At 39.5% G+C, this 22,678-nt stretch overlaps 1 protein-coding gene across 4 annotated transcripts in view; it reads right to left on the bottom strand.

Moving 5' to 3' along the window:
- DARS2 (aspartyl-tRNA synthetase 2, mitochondrial) overlaps positions 1 to 22,577 on the bottom strand; it is a 29,229-nt gene extending 6,652 nt beyond the window's left edge. For 3 of the 4 annotated variants that reach the window (XM_011290905.4, XM_045048966.1, XM_045048964.1), the window contains exons 1-13: positions 21,882 to 22,577; positions 21,117 to 21,216; positions 19,359 to 19,425; positions 17,033 to 17,134; positions 16,541 to 16,636; positions 14,425 to 14,548; positions 13,705 to 13,751; positions 11,662 to 11,768; positions 10,799 to 10,868; positions 9,205 to 9,384; positions 7,309 to 7,416; positions 5,912 to 5,974; positions 1,104 to 1,256 (exon numbers count right to left, since the gene is read on the bottom strand). In XM_011290905.4, the coding sequence (XP_011289207.2) occupies positions 1,104 to 1,256; positions 5,912 to 5,974; positions 7,309 to 7,416; positions 9,205 to 9,384; positions 10,799 to 10,868; positions 11,662 to 11,768; positions 13,705 to 13,751; positions 14,425 to 14,548; positions 16,541 to 16,636; positions 17,033 to 17,134; positions 19,359 to 19,425; positions 21,117 to 21,216; positions 21,882 to 22,005 (1,341 nt within the window). In that variant the 5' untranslated portion in view covers positions 22,006 to 22,577. The remainder of the gene's footprint in view (positions 1 to 1,103; positions 1,257 to 5,911; positions 5,975 to 7,308; positions 7,417 to 9,204; positions 9,385 to 10,798; positions 10,869 to 11,661; positions 11,769 to 13,704; positions 13,752 to 14,424; positions 14,549 to 16,540; positions 16,637 to 17,032; positions 17,135 to 19,358; positions 19,426 to 21,116; positions 21,217 to 21,881) is intronic. The other variant, XM_045048965.1, reaches the window with a different exon arrangement.
- Positions 22,578 to 22,678: the final 101 nt, after the last annotated feature.

Raw genomic sequence — 22,678 nt, 5'->3', positions numbered from 1 at the left:
TCCCTCCCTCCCCCTTTTCCCTCTGCCCCAACTCACACTTGGTCTAAAATAAGAAACAAAAACCAAAAAAACCCCAAACAAAAATAATGTTGATTAACTAATTCATTGAAAAATGATGGCGGCATCAAAACAGATTTGTAATTAAATACCTTTCTTCACTCCACTATTGCAAGGGAGGGGAAGGAGAGTGGGTTACATTTATTTATTAAAAAAAATTTTTTTTAGATCTTATTTATTTCTTATTTACTCATTCATTCAGAGTAATCTCTACCCTCAACGTGGGGCTCGAACTCATGACCCTGAGATCAAGAGTCAGATGTTCTTCAGATGGAGCGAGCTAGGCACCCTGACAGTGGGGTACATTTAGCACTGAAACTGACTTCTGAAACTTCTCCTTTGGAAGGAAACAAGGGTATGTATGGTGCAAATACAAATTAGAAGAATGAACTTGATAAAGTACTAATCAGACACCAATGCTATAAAGGAATCATACTTTAGTGCAAGAATGAATTTATATTACACTTGACCTTTCCAGTATATTTTCAACATTCATGCTTGACTTCTATTCAAACTTGTGTATGTTTTTACATGGTCTCTATGGCCAAATCCAGTCTTACACAGATCTCCTTAAGCACAGAGATTTAGCCAGAGTGTGGTGGCACTCAATACCCCCGGCTGCTGCTCCTGAGGAAGAGGGTCCTGCCCTGACCAAGCAGGGCCAGAGATGTCTGCCAGCCCAGTAGCCTTCCAGCATCTCATCTGTCCCTCCACAGGTTCAAAAGTTTGGGATTCCCAAATCTTCCTAATCTGCAACATCTCGAAAATGAAAATATTTTCCACAGTGAAGATCGATGGCCCTTTACCTAAGTGGCCTTCCTAATCTAACCTGTGTGAACAATGCCAATGGAGGCTGGTAGCTGGTGAAACACACTCTAGTTTTGATACAGTATGGTAAGTGCCGAAAACATTTATTAATATAAAAACTCATGCAGAGCAGCTCCACTTATTGAAATGAACACTTTTAAGTATGTATTATACATGCAGGAGAAAAGAGGCATCGTTCAGCATCAACAGCACAGACATTTAGAGGTAGTGCTCCTTACTGCTTTCCTGTGCTCTCCGGCCGTGAGCAGGACCACACCGTCCTCTTGGATCTCCATCAGTCTGATTAGTTCTGATCTTTGCTCCTCCATTATGGACTTAGCAACTGGAGAATTCCAGTTTCTATTGGCTTTTGGGAATACAGGTAAGACTTCCTGTGATAAAGAAAAAGACTTACATTTTTTTTTTAAAGTGGGGTTGATTTACTTTTCTTGTAGTATATAAAGATTTCTTGTTCCCCACAGAACTGAAGATGGTCTTCATTCCCTCCCTCAACCCCTTCGAAATGATACTAAATGAATTACAAAAGGAATCTCAACATAATGAAAAAATGAAAGGGGATATAAGGTGGGGAAATACTGCAGATTTGTGGCAGGCTGCAAGGGAACAGAATAGGAAGGATCAAAGCAGCAAGACACAGGAAGCTCTGGCCTGGAGAAAAATGGAGCGGCCTCAGCACAAGAAGGAACTGATTTTAGCAGAAGCCTAGAGAGGCTCAGGACTCTTAGGAAGCTTTGGTTTCCCAGGGTAATGGGCAACGACTCTGCTGCTCCCACTAAACTGATCCTACCCATTCACAAAGCCCTTCCGAGGACCCCGTGCTCCCAAACAGCTTTAAAAAAAATCTTTTTAAGTAACCTCTATACCCAATGTGAGGCTTGAACTCATGACCTCCGAGATCATGCTTGTGAGTTCAAGCCCTGTATTGGGCTCTGTGCTGATGGTGTGAAGCCTGCTTGGGATTCTCTCTCTCTCTCTCTCTCTCTCTCTCTCTCTCTCTCTACCCATGCACACTCTCTTTCTCTTTTTCTTTCTTTCTTTCTTTCTTTCTTTCTTTCTTTCTTTCTTTCTTTCTTTCTTTCTTTCTTTCTTTCTCTTTCTTTCTCTCTCTCTGCCCTTTCTTTCTCTTCTTTCTTTCTTTCTTTCTTTCTTTCTTTCTTTCTTTCTTTCTTTCTCTTTCTTTCTTTCTTTCTTTCTTTCTCCCTCTCTCTCTGCCCATGCACACTCTCTTTCCCCTTCCTTCTTTTCTTTTCTTTCTTTCTTTCTTTCTTTCTTTCTTTCTTTCTTTCTTTCTTTCTTTCTTTCTTTCTCTCTCTCTCTCTCTCTCTCTCTCTCTCTCTCTCTCTCTCTCTCTCTCAAAATAAATAAATAAACTTAAAAAAAAAAAAAGGACCTGAAAGGAAAGAGATAATTTAGGGACCAAAGGAGTAAGGCCTGAATCCTCAAAGGCAGTGAAAAATATACTTTACCAATAAAAGCAGAATAAAGTATGATGGAAAAAAACAAGAAACAGCCACTGGGACATAAAAATGATTGGTTACAAAGAATTCAACAGAAGAGTTGAAGAGATCTCTCAAATGAAAAGGACAAAGAGAATGAAGGGAAAGGACACAGAAAAAAAAGAGACATACAATTTACAAAAGGAGGTCCGAATAGAAATCAAAGAAATTCCAAAAAGACTACAGAGAATGATGAAGTCAAAACAATTAGTACTAGAAGAATTTTCCACAGATGACAGACATGAGCCATCACATTGGCTTCTAGAGTACAACACACTGAATGCAAAATGACCCAAAGGTACACAAACTGAAATTTCAGAACATGAACAATCAGGAGGCTGAATGCTTCCAAAGGAAAACTATCAGGTTTGCTACAAAGGAATAAATTCATATAAGCATCAGGCTTCTCATCAGTAACAACAGGTACAAGAGAAAAAAACAATGCCTTCAACAAGCTAAGGCTTGCTGGGTAATACAGTAGCCAGCACTCACAGGTACCTATTGAGATTAATTGAAATGAAATGAAATTAAGAATTCAGCTCCTCGGGGCGCCTGGGTGGCACAGTCGGTTAAGCGTCCGACTTCAGCCAGGTCACGATCTCGCGGTCCATGAGTTCGAGCCCCGCGTCAGGCTCTGGGCTGATGGCTCAGAGCCTGGAGCCTGTTTCCGATTCTGTGTCTCCCTCTCTCTCTGCCCCTCCCCCGTTCATGCTATGTCTCTCTCTGTCCCAAAAATAAATAAACGTTGAAAAAAAAAAATTAAAAAAAAAAAAAAAGAATTCAGCTCCTCAGGTATACCAGCCACATTTCAAGCACTGGATACCTATGCTGGCTAATGGCTACCATATTGGATGATGCAGATACAAAACATTTCCACCATCACAGAAAGTTCTGTTGGACAGCACTACTCTAAAGGGATATGACTGCGAATTCAGGATTTTATACCAAAGTCAAATCAGCAATCAAATGTGAGGTTTTGAACATAAAGACATTCTTGGACCAGCAAGTTTATCTCTTGTCTGCCTTCCTGGAAGTTACTTGAGAATCTACCTCAGCACAAATAAGAAAGAGGAAGATCTGGGATCCAGGGAAAGTGGCTTCAACTCAGAAGCAGGATGAAGAAAAGGTCAGAAAGACAGCTGTGCAGAAGGTACAGAGTAGTTAGGTGTGGCTTGTGTATGGGAGCTGTGTCTCTCATGCAGGAAGTTAACAGATAAAGTTCAAAATGGAGAAGTAAAAAAAAAAGGCAGTATGTAGATACATATCTAAAAATGGAAGCACTCTGGTTGGAGTGGGTCTAAAGTGGCATGAGCTAGAGCAAACACTTATTGCATCTCATTGTTAATCCTTCTTTACCATTTGTGTTTTTACCTATGTGCATGTAGCATATTGCTAATTCATACACATATTACAAATGTAAGCCAAGTTAGAATATATTAATAATATGAAAAAAACAGGGGAGCCTGGGTGGCTCAGTCAGTTGAGCATCCAACTTTGGCTCAGGTCATGATTTCATGGTTCATGAGTTCGAGCCCCACATCGGGCTCGCTGCTGTCATCATGGAGCCTGCTCCAGATTCTCTGTCCCCTATCCTCTCTCTGCCCCTCCCCTGATCACACGCATGTTCTCTCTCTCAAAAATAAATAAACACTTAAAAACAAATAAATAAGTAAATAAATACATTGAAAAAACAGAAGCAGTGCCCATTTCTTCTATAAAAATCCAGGAAGTTAGAAAAGTAAAAAAGAAAAGAGGAAAAGAGAAGAAGAGGAAAAGCAGAAAATTTAATAAGAGTTCTATCAACTAAAGGCTACTGATCCTGTGGTATCTAGATACAGATTTCAAACACTGGAAGGATAAAAGTGAAGAAACAAAATTGGGAGATCTAGAATTGCCAATTTTGAATTTTTTCAAGGGCATAAAACAAACCTAAAACATTATCTACTAGTACCTCATTTCATAAAAGAAAAAAAACTTCTACGTCAAAGAACAACGAGATGTAATGGATCATTCTTTAAACTCATTTAACTTTATGAAAAGCTTTTTATATTATTCTGACTTTTGTCATTTTGCCTTGACCTATTTTGGAAATCATTATCCTAATCTTTTTCTTTCTTATTGACAAATCCCTTTAAGCCTGAGGTATGATATGGCGGTGGGAGGAGTGGGGAGTCCATTTTCAATACTCAAATACTGTGAGTTTTTGTTTTGTGTGTTAGGTAGGCTTCCGGCACAGTGCAGAGACAAATGTGGGGCTTGAACTCATGACCCTGAGATCAAGACCTGAGCTGAGATTGAGAGTCAGCTGCTCAATTGACTGAGCCATCCAGGTGCCCCACAAATACTGTGTTTTTACATGGTTATGAGCAGTGTTTATATAATTCTGTATTTTCCTTTTCATACAAATCATTACAACATGAACATTACCTCCATACTACAAACTCTTTGGAGACAAAGTTTTAAAAAACAACTCTAGGGGCACTTGGGTGACTCAGTTGGTTAAGAATTCAATTCTTGGTTTTGGCTCTGGTCATGATCTCACGGTTTTTGAGTTTGAACTCCACATTGGGCTCTGCGCGGACAGCTCGGAGTCTGCTTGGGACTCTCTCCCCTCTCTCTCTGCCCTACCCCACTCGTGATTTCTCTCTCTCAAAATAAATGAACTTAAAAATAAAAAGCAATTTTAATTTCTTTGAGTTTACTTTATTTAATCATTCCCATATAATTTCATTTTATTCCTATTGTAAATGATACTATGATGAAGATAGTCTTCTCGTATTTAGAATGTTTTCTGTAAAGCATATCACAGAAAACCAATGACCCAAAGAGCATGATTATTTTTAAAGTTACTGATTCTGAAAGGGCTGAGGCCATCAACAGGTCCAGTGACAAGGTAAGAAGGCCCATCCCCTACTCCCGGTCCTCCATAGTTCAGTCCTACCATTCACCAAGCCAAGAACACACGTGTGTCTGTCAAAGGTGTATTCCGGATTTTAAAACGGGTATGGGAAGAGCAATGAATGCAGGCTTTCTTTCAAACCTTGGGCACACGGGGCTCTAATCTACTCCTAACTGAATTAAAATTCCATATTTATTAAATTTTTTTTTAATGTTTATTTATTTTTGAGACAGAGAGACAGAGCATGAGTGGGGGAGTGACAGAGAGAGAGGGAGACACAGAATCGCAGCAGGCTCCAGGCTCTGAGCTGTCAGCACAGAGCCTGATGTGGGGCTCGAACCCACGAGCCGTGAGATCATGACCTGAGCCGAAGTCAGATGCCCAACCGACTGAGCCACCCAGGTGCCCTAAATTCCACATTTATTTTAAAAACTATGGTTGAATTTTCACATTTTGATTAATGGTGAATTGGGATTAGATTAACTTTAGTAATAAAAAGACAATAATAAAAAGACAAAAAATGTTCTGAAGTAACAAGACCTCAAAACTAATGACTGTATAAGAGCTCTAACAATTATTAAAAATATTGTATCCCTAAAAGAGAAAAAAACTGTTGCAATTAAATCCTTACCTGATTAAAATGGTCAGCTGCCAATTTTCTAAGAGACTCAATGTCCTTCCTTTTTAAGTATTTCTGATGAAAGAAAATCAAAGTAAGCTTACAATATGACGGCTTCATAAACATGTCTATGATATCAAATGGGATACAAATATATTTTGTGTCCTTCCATCACAATAGTAGGATTCAACAGAAGTTTAGTTTCTGCTTCCAAGGGACAAAATTTTAAAGCTTGTAACAGGGCCTATTAACATTCTCCCCCCCCCCCCAATTATGCAGGCCTCACTGGAAATGGCTGTGAATGTATTCCACAGAAGATCCTGTGTGTGTGATATGGAGGGTAAATGTTCAAAACGAATCTTTACAACTGAATTGTGTAAGAAAAAATAACTTTCAGATCAAAAAGAGGACTCAGAATTTGCTTATTTCAGGTCTTAAAATGCTTTTTATATCTTACTTTTTCTAAATCATCTAAATCATCAAGCTTTCTAAGTGAGACGCTCTGACCATCATCATAACTAATATTCTTGGGGCACTAGACTACGTATGGGAGACACAAAAAGGTGGAGACATGGTTCACAACCCCACACTTCTTATAATATGCATGGGGAAGACCGGGCATACACAAATCGAGGCAAACAATAACAATACACAATATACGTTACACTGAGCTTACCTGGACACATTCATTATGTCTAGAGTATGGACACAAATTACTTTCCACTAAACATGAGGTGAATAAAAAGTAATGAGACTGAATTCTCATTCCCATTTTGAATACACTAATATGCTCCAGTATACAAATGAGTAGTCTTTCAAACTAGTAATTTTCTTCAAAGTACTTCTGGAACCCCTCTTATTAAATTACGTTCAGCACAGGTGGGCTAACTCCAGAAAACAGACGTGTCTCATCGCTTCAGGGTCAGTGTTCGTCTAGACCAACCATTCCTTCTCCTGCCCTTGTTTTTCGTCTTTTGCTTTTCACAGCATCACTTCTTTTCTCCTCCCCTGTCTGAACGCAGACAAGACCAGAGCCCTGGGAAGACTGAGAACCAACATGCAAGTGGTGGAGCTGATAGGGGCTGGGAGCCTTTGGATAAACTGAGGCTGGAGGCAGGGTATGAACACGATTTCATGCTAATCACTGGTGGGAATGAGCCCAGATGAAGTAGAGGAGTACTTTACGGCATTTTTTAAAAGGAAGGAAAAAACCTCTAGATCTGGAGTGTAAACTCATACTCACAAGGTTTTATTCTCCACTTACAATTTTGGGGACACTATTAGACTTCATATGAAAATATATATTCTTATGAAAAGAATTGTTCTTCTTGAAGTTTAAATGTGCCACTGTTGAACATATCTACTTCCCAAATATACGCTCTAGAGAAACAGAACTGTACATGACTTACTGTTCCTTCAGAGATACATATGGCCTTGACCGTTCCTTGGGGTTTACTAAGTGCATCTTGAAGAAATCCAACCTTTGTGTTTCTGAACACATCACTAATATCTACAATCTATAAAATGGGCAACAAAAAAGGGTAAGTAAAAAGTGAAGTGATTTTTATCTCAAAAACGTTTACAAACAAGATTCTAAAGAACCCAGTAGATCTTATTAACATTTATAGAGTGCATTCATAGTGTTTACCATGCGTTGGGCACCATGACAAGGGTTAATATTCTAATGTATTATTCATTATTATTAATTGATTTAATCAGTACAACAGATTCTAAGATAGGTATTCTCATTATTCCCATGTAACATATGAGGAAACCAAGGCACAGAGAGGACACTAAATCAGCCAAGATGACACAGCTGGTGGGTGGCAGAGCCAGAATTTAACCTAATAAGTCTGACTTAACAGGGGCACCTGGGTGGCTCAGTCGAGTGAACATCCAACTCTTAATCTCAGCTCAAAATCACGGTTGATAATGGTTCATGAGCTTGAGCCCTGAGCTGGGCTTTGCGCTTAACAGTGTGGAGCCTGCTTCGGATTCTCTCTCTTCCTCCTCCCCCTCTGCCCTCCTCCCACTCGTGTGTGTCCACATACTCTCTCTCTCTCTCTCTCTCTCAAAATAAATAAATAAACATGAAAAAAATTTAAAAAAAGAATCACTATTTCACATTACAAAAGAAGAAATAAAGAGTGGTGAAGTTGACAGCTGTTAAGCTGGTAGTTAGGACTTTGTATATTATATATTTTTCATCCTAAGACATCCTAATGCTATCTATTTATAGACGAAGTAGAACTTCAACTTCTAAGGAATGTGTACTGAGAAATGGGATACAGAAATGTCACCAGCATGACAAACATGAAGGGCTGTTCCTAAGAGCAAATGAATGAGAGGCTTTGCTAATGGAAACTGCTCTATAGAAATACGACCCTTACCCTTAGTTAAAAATGTGTAGATTTTGGGGGCGCCTGGGTGGCGCAGTCGGTTAAGCATCCGACTTCAGCCAGGTCACGATCTTGCGGTCCGTGAGTTCGAGCCCCGCATCAGGCTCTGGGCTGATGGGTCGGAGCCTGGAGCCTGTTTCCGATTCTGTGTCTCCCTCTCTCTCTGCCCCTCCCCCGTTCATGCTCTGTCTCTCTCTGTCCCAAAAATAAATAAAAAACATTGAAAAAAAAATTAAAAAAAAAAAGTGTAGATTTTGATACTTTGAATAAACATTTCCATATGTTTGAGCTCTTTATAGGCTAGGGAAAAAGAATAACTATTTAAAAAAAATTTTTTTTTTAATGTTTATTTATTTTTGAGACAGAGAGACAGAGCATGAATGGGGGAGGGTCAGAGAGAGGGAGACACAGAATCTGAAGCAGGCTCAGGCTCTGAGCTGTCAGCACAGAGCCTGACGCGGGCTTGAACTCATGGACTGTGAGATCATGACCTGAGCCAAAGTCAGATGCTTAACCGACTGAGCAACCCAGGCGTGCCAAAAAAGAATAACTCTTAATCATCTGTCTTCCAAGTGTCATTTTAGCTTAAGAAAAATTGAAGAGGAAAGAATAGGGCTTTTTTTTTCCTTTCAAGTTACTGCTAACATCCACATAATTAATAAATTCTCAGTAATAAAAACTTTATAGCAAGAACCTTGCTCTTAGAAATGGTTCTTAGAATACGGTAGACAGAAAAAAATTACTACAGTTTTAATGGGCTATTATTCTCTCTTGCTGTAGCTTGGTAACAAGGCTAAGATTAACAACAAAAAATGTAACAGTGTGTGTAATTTGTTGTAAATTTCAAAGTGGTTTAAAAGACTAGGACTATGTGGGGCAGAGTCTTGGAAAAGTGAAGAGAGGTACCTTCATCCCAAAGCGAGTGTCAGGTTTATCAGTTCCATAGCTGGCCAATGCCTCAGCAAAAGTCATAGAAGGAAAAGGAACCACCACAGGATCTTTATCACTGGGCCAGGAATACTGGAGCAAGCCCTCAATTAGACTCCGGATTCCAATCTGGTCTACAAAAGACATCTCTATGTCAATCTGAAACCAAAATAACATATGGAAACTAACTTAAACAGCCATGATATTAATATGTACATATTTATATATTTCTCTGGTTTCAAGTTACCACAGGATTCTGCATAAAAATACTTAATGCGTGGATGAAAGTTGGGGGGACAAATATTACTGTACATCTGTTTTATGTCAGGCATTGTGTGAATGCTTTACAAATATCAGCTTGCTTAGTTCTCGTCGCTATTCTCATAGCTGAAGGCTGGGAGAGGCTACGTAACTTGCCTGTGTACATGCAGTTAGTAAATAGTGAAGCTGCATTTGATTCCAGGTCTGGCCAACTCCAAAGCTTATGATTTTTGCACTTCACCATACTGATTAACATGGTATCATACAACAATCAAATCATGATAGATTTGATGAGTCCAAAGATTAGACAGATTAAATACCAACATACAGAATTGTTGATTCTTAACGTACGAGATTTGTTTTAAGAACTTTATCCTACCATGGCCATTAAAACACTGTTGGAATCTCTGGCATTTCTTAGTTGATGACTATACTCCTTATAAAACGGACATATGGAATGGATCAAAAATTAAACCATTAGTGTCTCAACTGCAGGTTAGTTTAATTAAACATCTGATGAATAAATGTAATGAGCAGTAAAGCACTGGCATACACTAGAGATATTGTGGGTTTGGTTCCAGACCACCGCAAGAAAGTGAATATCACAATAAAGTTGGTCAAATTAATTTTTTGGTTTCCTACTGTATATAAAAGTTATGTTTAGGGCACCTGGGTGGCTCAGTTGATTAAGCTACCAACTCTTGGCTTCGGCTCAGGTCATGATCTCACGGTTCATGGGTTCAAGCCCCACATCGGGCTCTGTGCTGACAGTGCTGAACCTGCTTGGGATTCTCTCTCTCTCCCTCTCTTTCTGCCCCTCTATCCCACGTCTTTCTCACTCTCAAAATAAATAAATAAAACTTAAAAAAAAAAGGTATGTTTCACTATACTGTAGTCTATTAAGTGTGCAATAGCATTATGTCTAAAAGAATGTATACACCTTAATTAAAAACACTTTATTGCTAAAAAAAATGCTAAGCATCATCTGAGCTTTCAGTGAGTCGCACTGGTCACAGATCACCAAAACAAATATAATATTCATGAAAAGTTTGAAATACTGCAAGGATTACCCAAAATGTGACACAAAGACTCAAAGTGAACAAATGCCATTGGAAAATCAGTGCGGATACTTGCCCCACACGGGGCTGCCACAACCCTCAACCTGTAAACGAGGCGATGTCCATGAAGCATGCGAGAGGGGAGTGCAATAGAACAAGGTATAGCCTGTGTATGAAATTACAGCCCGGTCTTGAAATGCGTGGCCATAGCAAGGCTGAGTAAGTGAGAGACAAAAGTGAACATAACTTAGTACCTGAGTAAACTCGGGCTGTCGGTCTGGTCTCGAACCTTCATCTCGATAACATCGGGCAACCTGAAAATATCTACAATTGAAAAATAGCACGATTTGAGGCATGATTCTAGGAAGATACACATACTTTTCCCCAAAAGTTCATGGCAGGGCAGTCTATGAAATAAATTAATAATGGTACTTGGAGGAACATAAGAAATTTAAAAATTCTTTATGATGCTCTAATCTAAGCAGATATACAGCAGACCCACAAGAAACTATACGTTGTCTTAAAAATATACAAGGGCACCTTCTGATATTCATATATTAGATTGGCATGCAAGGCAGTCTATAGTGCTTTACACACGCTCTTTGCTTTGCTTTGCTTTGGCCAAAGTGAAACACTTGTTGCTCCATGGCTTGTGCCAGGCCGTTCCCATTCTCATCTTCATCTGCTGAGACCCCGCATTATCCCAGAAGGCCTCGCCCACAAAGATTTTTTTCCTATTTCCCAAAACAATATCATTTCAAACCTCTTTACACCAAGTTTGCAACCCTTAACAAACTTATTTTTGGGTTCTATCACAGTTGGTTTTATTTATTACTCTGTCTTACTACATTCATTAACTCCTGGAGAGTGAAACCTATTCTTTTTGGTTTCTAATTCCCTGCACATCTACTAGCATAGAGCTTTGCATATGGTGGCCACCCAAAAAATCTTTACTCAATAACAACTATAATGTTTAGGGTATTTTACAAGTATTTTCCAAATGCTCACACATTTCCTAACTTCTTTTAAGAGATCAGATATTTTGTGTTCCTTTTACTCCTCTCCACCTCCCTCCCCTTTCTTTTTCTGACAACGAACTACTAGCAATAGAGCTCACCTGTCTAAACCACCAACCATCAGAAGCTGCTTAAACTGTTGAGGACTCTGAGGGAGACAATAAAACTTTCCAGGTTCCCTGGATGGTATTACAAACTCTTTTGCACCCTTTTAATGAGAGAAGGAGAGCAGAAATATTGTTAACAAAATCAAACCTAAGGCCTGGTGGAAGTTAATACTTCAGCTCATCACTGAAATTAAAGATCGGGGAGCCTAGGAGGGCAGGCGTCAGTTAGGCAACCGACTTCGGCTCAGGTCATGATCTCACGGTTTGTGAGTTCGAGCCCCGCGTCGGGCTCTGTGCTGACAGCTTAGAGCCTGGAGCTTGCTTCTGATTCTGTGTCTCCCTCTCTCTGCCCCTCCCCCACTCATGCTCTGTCTCTCTCTATCTCAGAAATAAATAAACATTAAAAGAAAAAAAAAATTAAAAAAAAAAGAAATTAACTAAAGATCAATGACAGATTATTTCTTGCTTATCTTTTAGTCCCCCAAAAGGCTTGCACATAGTAGGCTTTAAACTATGTTTGCACATAGTAGGTAATAAATGTATGCTTCTTGAAATGATTTTCGAATTCTGTTACTAGCTTAAAGAATTTTGTGCAATTCCTTTCTAATAATTGCTAACTGCTTTTTTTAAAAAAAATTCTTTTATTTTACCTATTTATTTTTAAAGTTTTTAAATGTTTATTTATTTTTGAGAGAGAGAAAGAGAGAGAGAGAGAGAGCTCAAGTTGGGGAGGGGAAACGAGAGGGAGACACAGAATCTGAAGCAGGCTCCAGGCTCTGTCAGCACAGAGCCCTTCGTGGGGCTCGAACTCACAATCCATGAGATCATGACATGAGCTGAAGCCAGACACTTAACCGACTGAGCCACCCAGGTGCCCCTCAAATTTTATTTTAGAGAGAGTGAGAGTGCAAGTGGGGTCGAGGGACAGAGAGACAGAGAGAGACAGAATGTCAAGCAAGCTCCTCGCTCAGTGTGGGGCCCAACGTGGGGCTCAATCTCATGACCCTGGGATCATGATCTGGGCCAAAATCAAGAGTTAGACCCTCAACTGACTGAGCCACCCAGGCACCCCACTGACTGCTTTTTAAAATTAAACTACAGTTTTATAAGTCCATAGACTGTATAAATAGAGTAAATACCAATGTTTAGAAATTTTAATTCTTGGGTCACCTGGGTGGCTCAGTCAGTAAAGCGTCTGACTTCTGCTCAGGTCATGATCTCATGGTTCGTGAGTTCAAGCCCCATGTTGGGCTCTGTGCTGACAGCTCGGAGCCTGGAGCCTGCTTCAGATTCTGTGACTCTCTCTCTCTCTGCACCTCCCCCGCTCATGCTCTCTCTCTCTCAAAAAATAAATGTTAAAAAAAATATATCAGTTCTTAATGAACAAGGGGTTTATTTTTAAGGAAACAATTCATTATTATTAATTTTAAAGAAATGCTTATTTATTTATTTGAGAGAGAGAGAGAGAGAACAGAGGGAGGGAGAGAGAGACAGAGAGAGCACAAGTAGGGGAGGGGCAGAGAGAGAGAAAATCCAAAGCAGGCTCCACACTTCAGCACAGACCCAGGGCTCAATCTCATGACCTTGAAATCATGACCTGAGCTGAAACCTAAGAGTCAAACGCTTAACCAACTGAGCCACCCAGGGGCCCCCAACTTTCTCAATTCTTAACAAAACCTAGGGGCGCCTAGGTGGAAGACGGTTAAGCGTGCGACTTCGGCTCAGGTCATGATCTCATGGCTCATGAGTTCAAGCCCTGAGTCGCGCTTTGTGCTGACAGCTCAGAACCTGGAGCCTGCTTCAGATTCTGTGTCTCCCTCTCTGTGCGCCTCCCCTGTTTGTGCTCTGTCTCTCTCTCTCTTAAAAATAAATAAACATAAAAAAAAATTAAAAAAACAGCACCCAAACCTACTTAATATGACCATCTTGAGGCAGTAAAATATATGGAAAAAATATAGCCAAGTGAATATAAAAAAGTGGTCCAATTTCATAACAAGTAGGATATTGTTAGTAGGCTGATTTAAGGAATATACATACCCCTGGAGTCCTCTTAAACAATGTTGGTGTTTCTATATCCACAAACCCTAAAAAGAGAGAAGCATCAGAATTTAACACATAGGAATTTGTCAAATATGTTGTCTACGATTCAATTCAACAAATCTGAGGCTACATTTTAATTAGGAATTTTGACTGAAATAAGTTACCATGCCTACTGAATACTGATGTCCACACATCCAATAAGGAAGCTGAAAATTTTCATAAAACCCTATTTGGTTCATAAAGTGACACTTTTGTCATGAAATAATTCTAACTATTTGATGGATTCTTGTCTACTGAACTGTTTTGGTTTTCTAAATGTTCTGCTAGTATAGTAAAAATAATATAAACATAGTAGGAAAAAAAAACCAGGACTGAATGAAGAGTCTAGTTTAATTCACAGGACATTTCTGAGCTCTTAACAAATTAGTATAAGCATGATAAAGAATTAAGAAAACTTAGAGATAACAGCCAAAGGGCTGTCCCACCTTCAAGACAACACCTTTAAACGGCTGTATTTGTGACCTAATAGAGAGCTAAATTATGCTCTAAGACACAATACTTGGAAATAAACCTTTCTTCAAAAACTGCTTTACACATTAAACGAATTCCAGACCTCTGGCAACTTGAGACCCAATGATGCTAAATAAATAAATAAATAAATAAAACTGCTGACGAAAACAGTAGACATGCTGAAAAGCTCATCGAGGTGTCCCTTACCATGTAGATTACAGAGATATTCCCGCATTTTCATGACCATCCGGGACCTCAGTCGCAGGTTGTACTGCATTTGGAAACTGCGCAAGTCTAAGTAGCGATACTGCAAACGAAGAGCCTCTGTTTTCTAAACAAATTTAAAGAGTTTTATGTTCAAACATTTTTTGAATACTAAAAAGATATTTAATGCAGAGCTTGACTTTTCAAAAACTTCAGTTTTATCTTTAGTTTCCACCATTCATGAATAAATACAACACCATTCTTTTTTATTTATTTATATTTCATTTCCTTTATTTTAGAGAGAGAGATAATGAGCAGGGGTAGAGGGCTAGAGGGAGAGAGAGGAGAGGGAGAGGGACAGAGAATCTTAAGCAGGCTCTGCACTTAGTGTGGAGCCCAACTTGGGACTCAATCCCACAACCTTGTGTCCTTGGGACACTGGGACCATGACCTGAGCTGAAATCAAGAGTCGGACGCTCAACCGACTGAGCCACTCAGGTGCCTCTAGAACACCATTCTTAATTCTGACAGCTGCTAAGTTTGTTACTAGCATAGATTTTACATTTTTTTTTTTTACTATTATTATTGTTACCTTTTACTGATTGCAATTTGCCTATTCTCACTAAACATTTATCCATTCATTTAAGCCCACAGTTGAGTCTTGAAAAAAATATTTGAAGACTTAAAAGATCTTTTAACAATACACAGCAGGGGCGCCTGGGTGGCTCAGTCGGTTAAGCTTCCGACTTCGGCTCAGGTCATGATCTCACAGTTCGTGAGTTCGAGCCCCACGTCGGGCTCTGTGCTGACAGCTCAGAGCCTGGAGCCTGCTTCACATTCTGTGTCTCCCTCTCTCTCTGCCCCTTCCCTGCTCATGCTGTGTCTCTCTCTGTCTCAAAAATAAACATTAAAAAAAAAATTTTTTTTAAATACACAGCAGAGTGCAAACAGCTATGACATTATCACCTGAGTTGGACTACAGGTAGAAGAAATGCAAGGGGACAGAATCTCCATGGCTGAATGCATAGGAACTGCATTCAACCTGTAAATCTTATTTTCAAGCCTGTAAATCTCTGCATCTCTCTCTGTGCTGACAACTTTTTTTAAGTCCTTTTTCCTCAAATAGCTTATTTCTTTGATAATAGAAGAACTGTCACTTTGTTCTGAAAGCTTAGCTGGGGGAAAAACTGGATTTCCTTTTTCCTCCCCCACAGAAAGATCAACCCTGTAATTATATTGCTTTTTCTACTTAAAAGATTAAGTTTTGAGAACTTAAATGTAACACTAAGTGACTATGCAATCAATTTAAAAACCTTTTCATAGATCAGTTTACAAATTAGATGTATATACATCTAGAACTGTAAATAATTGTGACAGAGCTCCAGATTATCTGGGTGTACTCCCCAGAGCTATTTAGCTCCAACAGCCTCTCAAACTTTGGCAAAGAACATCCTAAATTGCAATAATCAGATTTATATGCTTGGGAAGTCAAGGAAATGTTTTATCACTTTTAGAGGCTTAAACTTAAAAATACAGGATCCCCCCCCCCCCATGCCATCTGACTATTTCCAAGCTTGACACAAATTTTCCTTCAAAATGTAAAACAGAAGCAACAAAAAACTTGAAAATAACAGCTCAAGTCTTAAAGGTAGAACCATGTTTCAAGCTGTCTGAAAAAGCAGCATGGGTGTTTAGGAACTGCAACAGCTTAATGCATTGTTGCTATTTCAGAACAGTTCACAGAGGAATAGAAGAGAATACTTCAGGGGCACCTAGGGTGGCTCAGTCGGCTAAGCGTCTGACTCTAGATTTCCGCCCAGGTCATGATCTCACGGTTTGTGGGATTGAGTCCCGCATCAGGCTCTGTGCTGTTAGTGGAGCTGGGGATACTTTCTCTGTTTGCACGCTCTCTCTCTCTCTCTCTCTCTCTCTCTCTCAAAATACATAGATAAACTTAAAAAAAAAAACGATTATAAAGAAAAAGAACACTTCACAATATAGCTACAATAAAACACTTGATTTTGTGTTCTAAACTTTTTCTTTTAAAAACTCTGAAAACACTACTGGTTATCAACATTTTCTAGATACTCTATTATTTTTTAATAACAAAGGATGGCACCTTCACGAAGTCCTTAATTTCGAAGGGCAGCTTCTTGCAGGTATTCAGAAGTTGAGCTGATTTAACTTTGATTTCAATCTCACCTGTTGGCATTTTCTTAAAGAGAGAGACAGACAGAAGAGACCTATGTTTAAAAAATCACTCATCAGGACATGTACACAGTGAACATCTGTAAGACACATGCACTTATTTACATTTACATATGTAAAATGTGTAGGTGCTTAGAGCACATAATCCAAAGCATAAATGTGTGTGCCAGATTTTGACATTCTTATGCATGTCTGTGGTCGATGTGCTCATTAACAGATGTCTTAACATGACCATCTGCACAGGTGTGTGTTTGTGGTGAAGATTTGGAATCTGTAGGATCATTCGTAGAACTTGCAGAGCTTTTCGTGCCTGATGTCTAGCAGGTGCTCAGTCTCTTGCTGAATGTGCAGACAGTGCAAATATATACAGGTCAAATTTATACACGGTTTCTAAACTGCTCACTGGATTCTCTTGTCCTGGAGGTCGGGAAATTACCGTCCCGGATACTTGCACCACAGACTCCATTGGGGCTTCACATAAAATCTTCTTCACAGAAGCAGCGGACTATAGAATAAGAGAGGAAAACAGTTCTGACGAACACATGAACTTAAAGGAATACGTAGTAACTACAGTAGTCTATGGTTTATGGAAATAGAAATACTCACGGCTTAACTACTGTCCTTAAATACTGCCGTAAATCCTGGGGCTGCCCTTAATGACTTTATTAAAGATTTTGGTAAATGACATCCCCATTTTGACTCCATAGAACACAGCCAGTAAAACTATTAGGTAAGAGTTTAAAAATTTTTTCCTTAAAGGAAAATGAGGAGAATGATGGATGTAAACAATTCCTACATACTTTTAAGGCAACTGTCTCCAGAGTTAGTCTTGGGGGCAGTTAAATCCAATAGCAATAATGGGAGTCCAAATGAAAGGAATTCTCCTGGGTTAGCTATGCTCTGGATCCTCATCCCTGAGAGACAATTCACTGCTCTTCACTTACTTCACAGACTAAGAGCTGAATAAATCGTATGTTTCTTAGGTATACAAGCATTTGTAAACATTACAAGAGAAACCAATATTGCCCAACAAGTATCACATGAGCTATTTTTTTTTAATGTTCATTTATTTTGAGAATGAGAGAGAGTGAGCGAGTGCATGTGAGCAAGGTAGGGGCAGAGAGAGAGAAGGACACAGAAAAAGAATCCCAGGCAGGCTCTGCACTGGCAGTGCAGAGCCTGATGTGGGGCTGGAACTTATGAACCGTGAGATCATGACCTCAGCTGAAATCAAGAGTTAGATGCTCAATGGATTGAATCACCCAGGAGCCCCTGACATGGGCATTTTTAGTTCATCTAATTTTAATGGTAATTATTTTTTGAGCAGGTAGTACCTTCACACGGCTCAAAATTCAAAGGGTACGAATAAATATACAGTAAAAGTCCCACTCCCCAGAGGTACCCATTGTTACCAGAAACTTACATTATTGTTTCATATGAAGGAACACTTCATAACAAACACACATACACACCCCTTTTTATACAGGTAATAGGACTCTACGTGCTCTTCTGTATCCTGTTTTTTTCACTTGACAATATATTTTGGATTTTTTTCCAGATCAGCACATAAAGAGTTTCTTTCATCTTTTTTCTATGGCTATAGTGATGTATGTCACTTCTTATAGGAGTCTCTTCTTAGGGGAGCATCAAGGTTTTCCCCCATTTTTTTCTATTAAAAAAATCCTGGGGTGTCTGGTTGGCTCAGTCGGTTAAATGTTGAACTCCTGATTTTGGCTCAGATCATGATCTCACAGTTCATGAGTTCCAGCCCCACGTCGGGCTCTGCGCTAACAGCTTGGAGTCTGCTTCGGATTCTCTCTCTTCCTCTCTATCCTTCCCCTGCTCATGTATACACACTCTCTCTCTCTCTCTCTCTCTCTCTCTCAAAAATAAATAAATAAACATTAAAAAAAATCCTGTAAACAGGGTGCCTGGGTGGCTCGAGTCAGTTAAGCCTCTGACTTTGGCTCAGGTCATGATCTCGTGGTTCGTGGGTTTGAGCCCCACATCGGGCTCTGTGCTGACAGCTCGGAGCCTGGATCCTGCTTCTGATTCTGCGTCTCCCTCTCTCTCTGCCCCTCCCCTGCTCATGCTCTGTCTCTCTCTGTCTCAAAAATAAACATTAAAAAAATTAAAAACAAAAAATTCCTGTAATGAAGAACCTTGTATTTATGTCATTTGCATTTGTGTAAGTTTAGGGATAAGATAACTAACTGGAAATGAAATGAATGTTTTGAAACACTTACTAATTTGATATTGCCAAACTGCCCTCTGTAGTGCCAATTTGTATTCCCCCACAAGAATGTATGAGTACTTGTTTTCCCAAACACAGTGTGCTATCCATCCAGTTTTAATGACAATTCTGTGTAGTTTTAATTCACAATTTTGTACCTATGAGTGAGGTTGAACATATTTTCATATGCCTATTAAGCCACTTACGTTTTCTTTTACATAAATTTTATTTTCATATGCTGGGTTCATATTTCTACTGGTTCACTGGTCTTTTTGTTTGTTTGTTTTGATTTGAAGTAGCCCTTTAGAGAAATTAGCCCTTTGTGATATGAGTTGCACATATTTTTTCCCAGTTGGTCATTTGTCTTAGTGTTGCTTATGATAGTTTTTAGTTTCATTAACAATAAACTTCTGAATTTAAAACCTCCAACATACTTAGCTTATTCTACCACAGCATCAAAGAGGCTTTCAGACAACAGTAGGAAACCTACTATTACCTCATCCTGGGGAATGACAACTTGAACAAGCCCATGGAAATCTCTTAGCACCAGGAAGATGTTCTGCCTGATCAATGAAGAAAATGAACATGTTAAGATAAAATCTCTGCACCCAAAATGTAAGCAGGCAAAACAAATTAGACAAACAAAAAAAAAACCCCATGCAATTTTCTATGTTTTTATAATACATAATTATGTGCTTTCATTAGCTACATTCATGCAATTATCTATGTAGCTAATTAATGGAAAAAAACCCGACTTTTCATTTTCTTTTCTTTTTTTTCTTTCAAGTAAATTCCATGCCAAAGGCAGGACTTGAACAACCCTGAGATCAAGAGTCACACACTCTGCCTACTTGAGCTAGCCAGGCACCCCAGAATTTCCATTTTCAATTTCAATTTTTAGCTGCTATATATACAGCTTACTAATGCTATCCAGATGGCTTGCATATCTATCTATTTATCTATCTATCTATCTATCTATCTATCTATCTATCTATCTATTTATTTTGAGAGAGAGACAGAGAGAAAGTGCACAAGCAGGGGAGGGGCAGAGAGAGAATCCCAAGCATGCTCTGCACTGTCAGAGAAGAGCCTGATGTGGGGCTTGAACTCACCAACTGTGAGATCATGACCTAAGCTGAAATCAAAAGTCAGACGCTTAACCACCTGAGCCGCCCAGGTGCCCCAAAAGGCGAATTTTTAATTTTCACTGGCTTAAGTCTTTATAAGAAAATTTTACTAAATTTGGGAACTTTCCACATATTAAAATCCAAAGAATATATTTTAGGATATTGAAAATATCTACTTGGTCATTTTTGAAATATAGCAGTATAAACTCTTTTCTCTCTCTTTTTTAAAGAACTTAATGTCTATTTATTTATTTTGAAAGAGAGAGAGAGAGGCTGAGGGAGAGGGAGAGAGAACCCAAGCAGGCTCCGTGCTGTCAGCAGAGTCCAATATGGGTCCTGTTCCCATGAACCATGAGACCATGACCTGCACCAAAACTGAGAGTTGGACACTTAACCAACTGAGACACCCAGGTGCTTCTAAACTCTTCTCTTAAAATAAAAGATACAATTTCTAGAGGAGGTCCAACTACTAATTTAATACTTCTACAAACCATCAAAAGATCCCTCAAATTCCAACATTTTAGCATTCAACCTACATTTCTCATACTGCCCTTAGTACCAGGTGGAGGTACGGAAAGCCTCCTCAGATTTTGAGCTCAGGAGATAAAGTCACCAAATGTATGGGTCAAATATCCATCCATTTGGAACACATTCTTTAGGAAGTCCACACAATCTATGTATTTTGGAACTCTTCATTGTGAATTAATGTACTATTCAGGTACATGCTGGAATACAGAGATGAACAACAAAATGGGCTTTAATCTTAAGGAATCACTGTTTATCCTTTTAGGGTTTTTCTCTACCTAAATTTGGAATAAAATAAGATTTTTTCATGGTAATGAAGCTTACCAGCTGGCCCATTCCCAATTACTGGTCCTAGGAACTCTTCAACTTTAGTAAGCCAAGGGACATTCAGTCCAGTGGAACACGCTTCGTTATTACACCCTTCAACAGATGTCATGCCAGTGACTCTATTTGGGTCTTTCAAAACAACCCTGAAACTGAATGCATTGTGAGAATCCTGCAGGGGCTACAAAGTTTGTACTGTTCTGACTGGTTGAAAATTAATAAAAGTTTGGAACTGACTGGGGGGAAAACAACCACCAGGCATTCTTAAGCCAGTTTACCTTCGGTACTGAATCCATCCACACAAGGTGACTTCCTGGCCTAAGTGAGAAGAACGCAATTCTCCGCACGTGTTGGTCCGAGCAACAAAGCTACTCAATTCTTTAAAGCAGAAAAGATTAAAAATAGATCATTTGTGAATTGCTTAACAGTAAAGACTCCTAAATTATTTCATTTTAGGTATTTCACGTCAATGAATTAAACTTACAAAGTAAGTTGCAAGTCTGTAATTTGATTCAATCACTATTCGATTTACCTGCAACTGTGTCAAAAGCCAAGTGAATTAATGCTCTTAATGTAAATTTTGCCCTGTCTTAGGAAATCTAAATTTGACCAGGTAGCATTTGCGTTAAGACCTAAAATTAACCCTATTCTTAATAGCGCACATTTTCCCCAAATCGGACCTTAGGAATTACATTAGTTTGATGGTACGGTAAATGGCTTTAGTATGAATCTACAGTGACACCAGTCACTTGTACACTAGAAAACACTATTCAAGATATTCTCAAATATTAAAGAGCTTTTTAAGAATCCTTTTTATTAGTACCATCAGCTAAAAGCAGAATTCATGTGGTTACTTTTCTGCTTTGTTTGTTTTGTTTTTAACTCCAGGGGAAAATCTACATTATACGACAGGAAGGAGTGAGTGATCTGTCTCTACACATAAGGATATCCAGTTAAGTCTACAGGAAAACGGAGTAAGAGTACTCCGGCCGTAGAGAACAGGAAATACTGTTTAGAGGACAGAGCTCTTCACTGCTTTCAACCTGGAATTCTCCTCTGTGAACTGAGCATCAGCCTTCTGGAGAGAGAGCCCTGGATCAGGTGGGTGACCCTTCCGGTGGGTGTGGATAAACCCCTGCACAGCCGACTTAACCAACAGGAGAACATGTTGGAACCGCAGCAGGATGGCGAGAGACGCTTACGAATCCCAAGTTGCCGGTGTTGGATGGTGGTCAAAAGTCAGTTTAGGAAATATACACAAATCCCTTAAAATGCTAGCAGTTCCTGCTCTCTTCTCCAACATTTAAGCCATTTTCCGCTGAACATTCCAGTACACGTGTCTAGAAACTAGACAAATCTGCAAGTTCTTTAGCGTCCTTGGAGAGCGGATAGGGGAAAGACCTTTTTTCCACCCTCAATGCATCAGTTTCCACTTCTAACAAACCAAACTGCGGCCAGAAGAGCCGAAAACCATTCCACACAGCACGGCAGGGTGGGACTCCGCGACCAAGCAGAGGAAGGGGCCGGTCACCAAGCGCACGCCCTTCCTTTCCTTCCACGCTTCCCCAAAGGTTCCCGCAGGCAGAACGGAAAACAGGAACTCAGCCTCAGGTTTCAAATCGCCCACACCTGGCGGCCAGCCTCCGGTCTTCAAAAAAAGGGAGGGCGAGCAAACCCCAAACACAAAACCTTCTCAAGCCCGAACCCACACCCAGATCACTGCTGGGAGCCTAGCGCTTCTCATTCGGCTCCGCGAGCACCCAAGTTCAACCAATCAGAGCAGAGTTGTCGCCGCCATGTTTACTATGGGCGGAAATTTAAAGGAAAGCTTCGCGTAGAT

The sequence above is a fragment of the Felis catus genome, chromosome F1 (assembly GCF_018350175.1).
Source record: "Felis catus isolate Fca126 chromosome F1, F.catus_Fca126_mat1.0, whole genome shotgun sequence".
Taxonomy (NCBI): domain Eukaryota; kingdom Metazoa; phylum Chordata; class Mammalia; order Carnivora; family Felidae; genus Felis; species Felis catus.
This window is presented reverse-complemented; position numbering and strand designations above follow the sequence as displayed.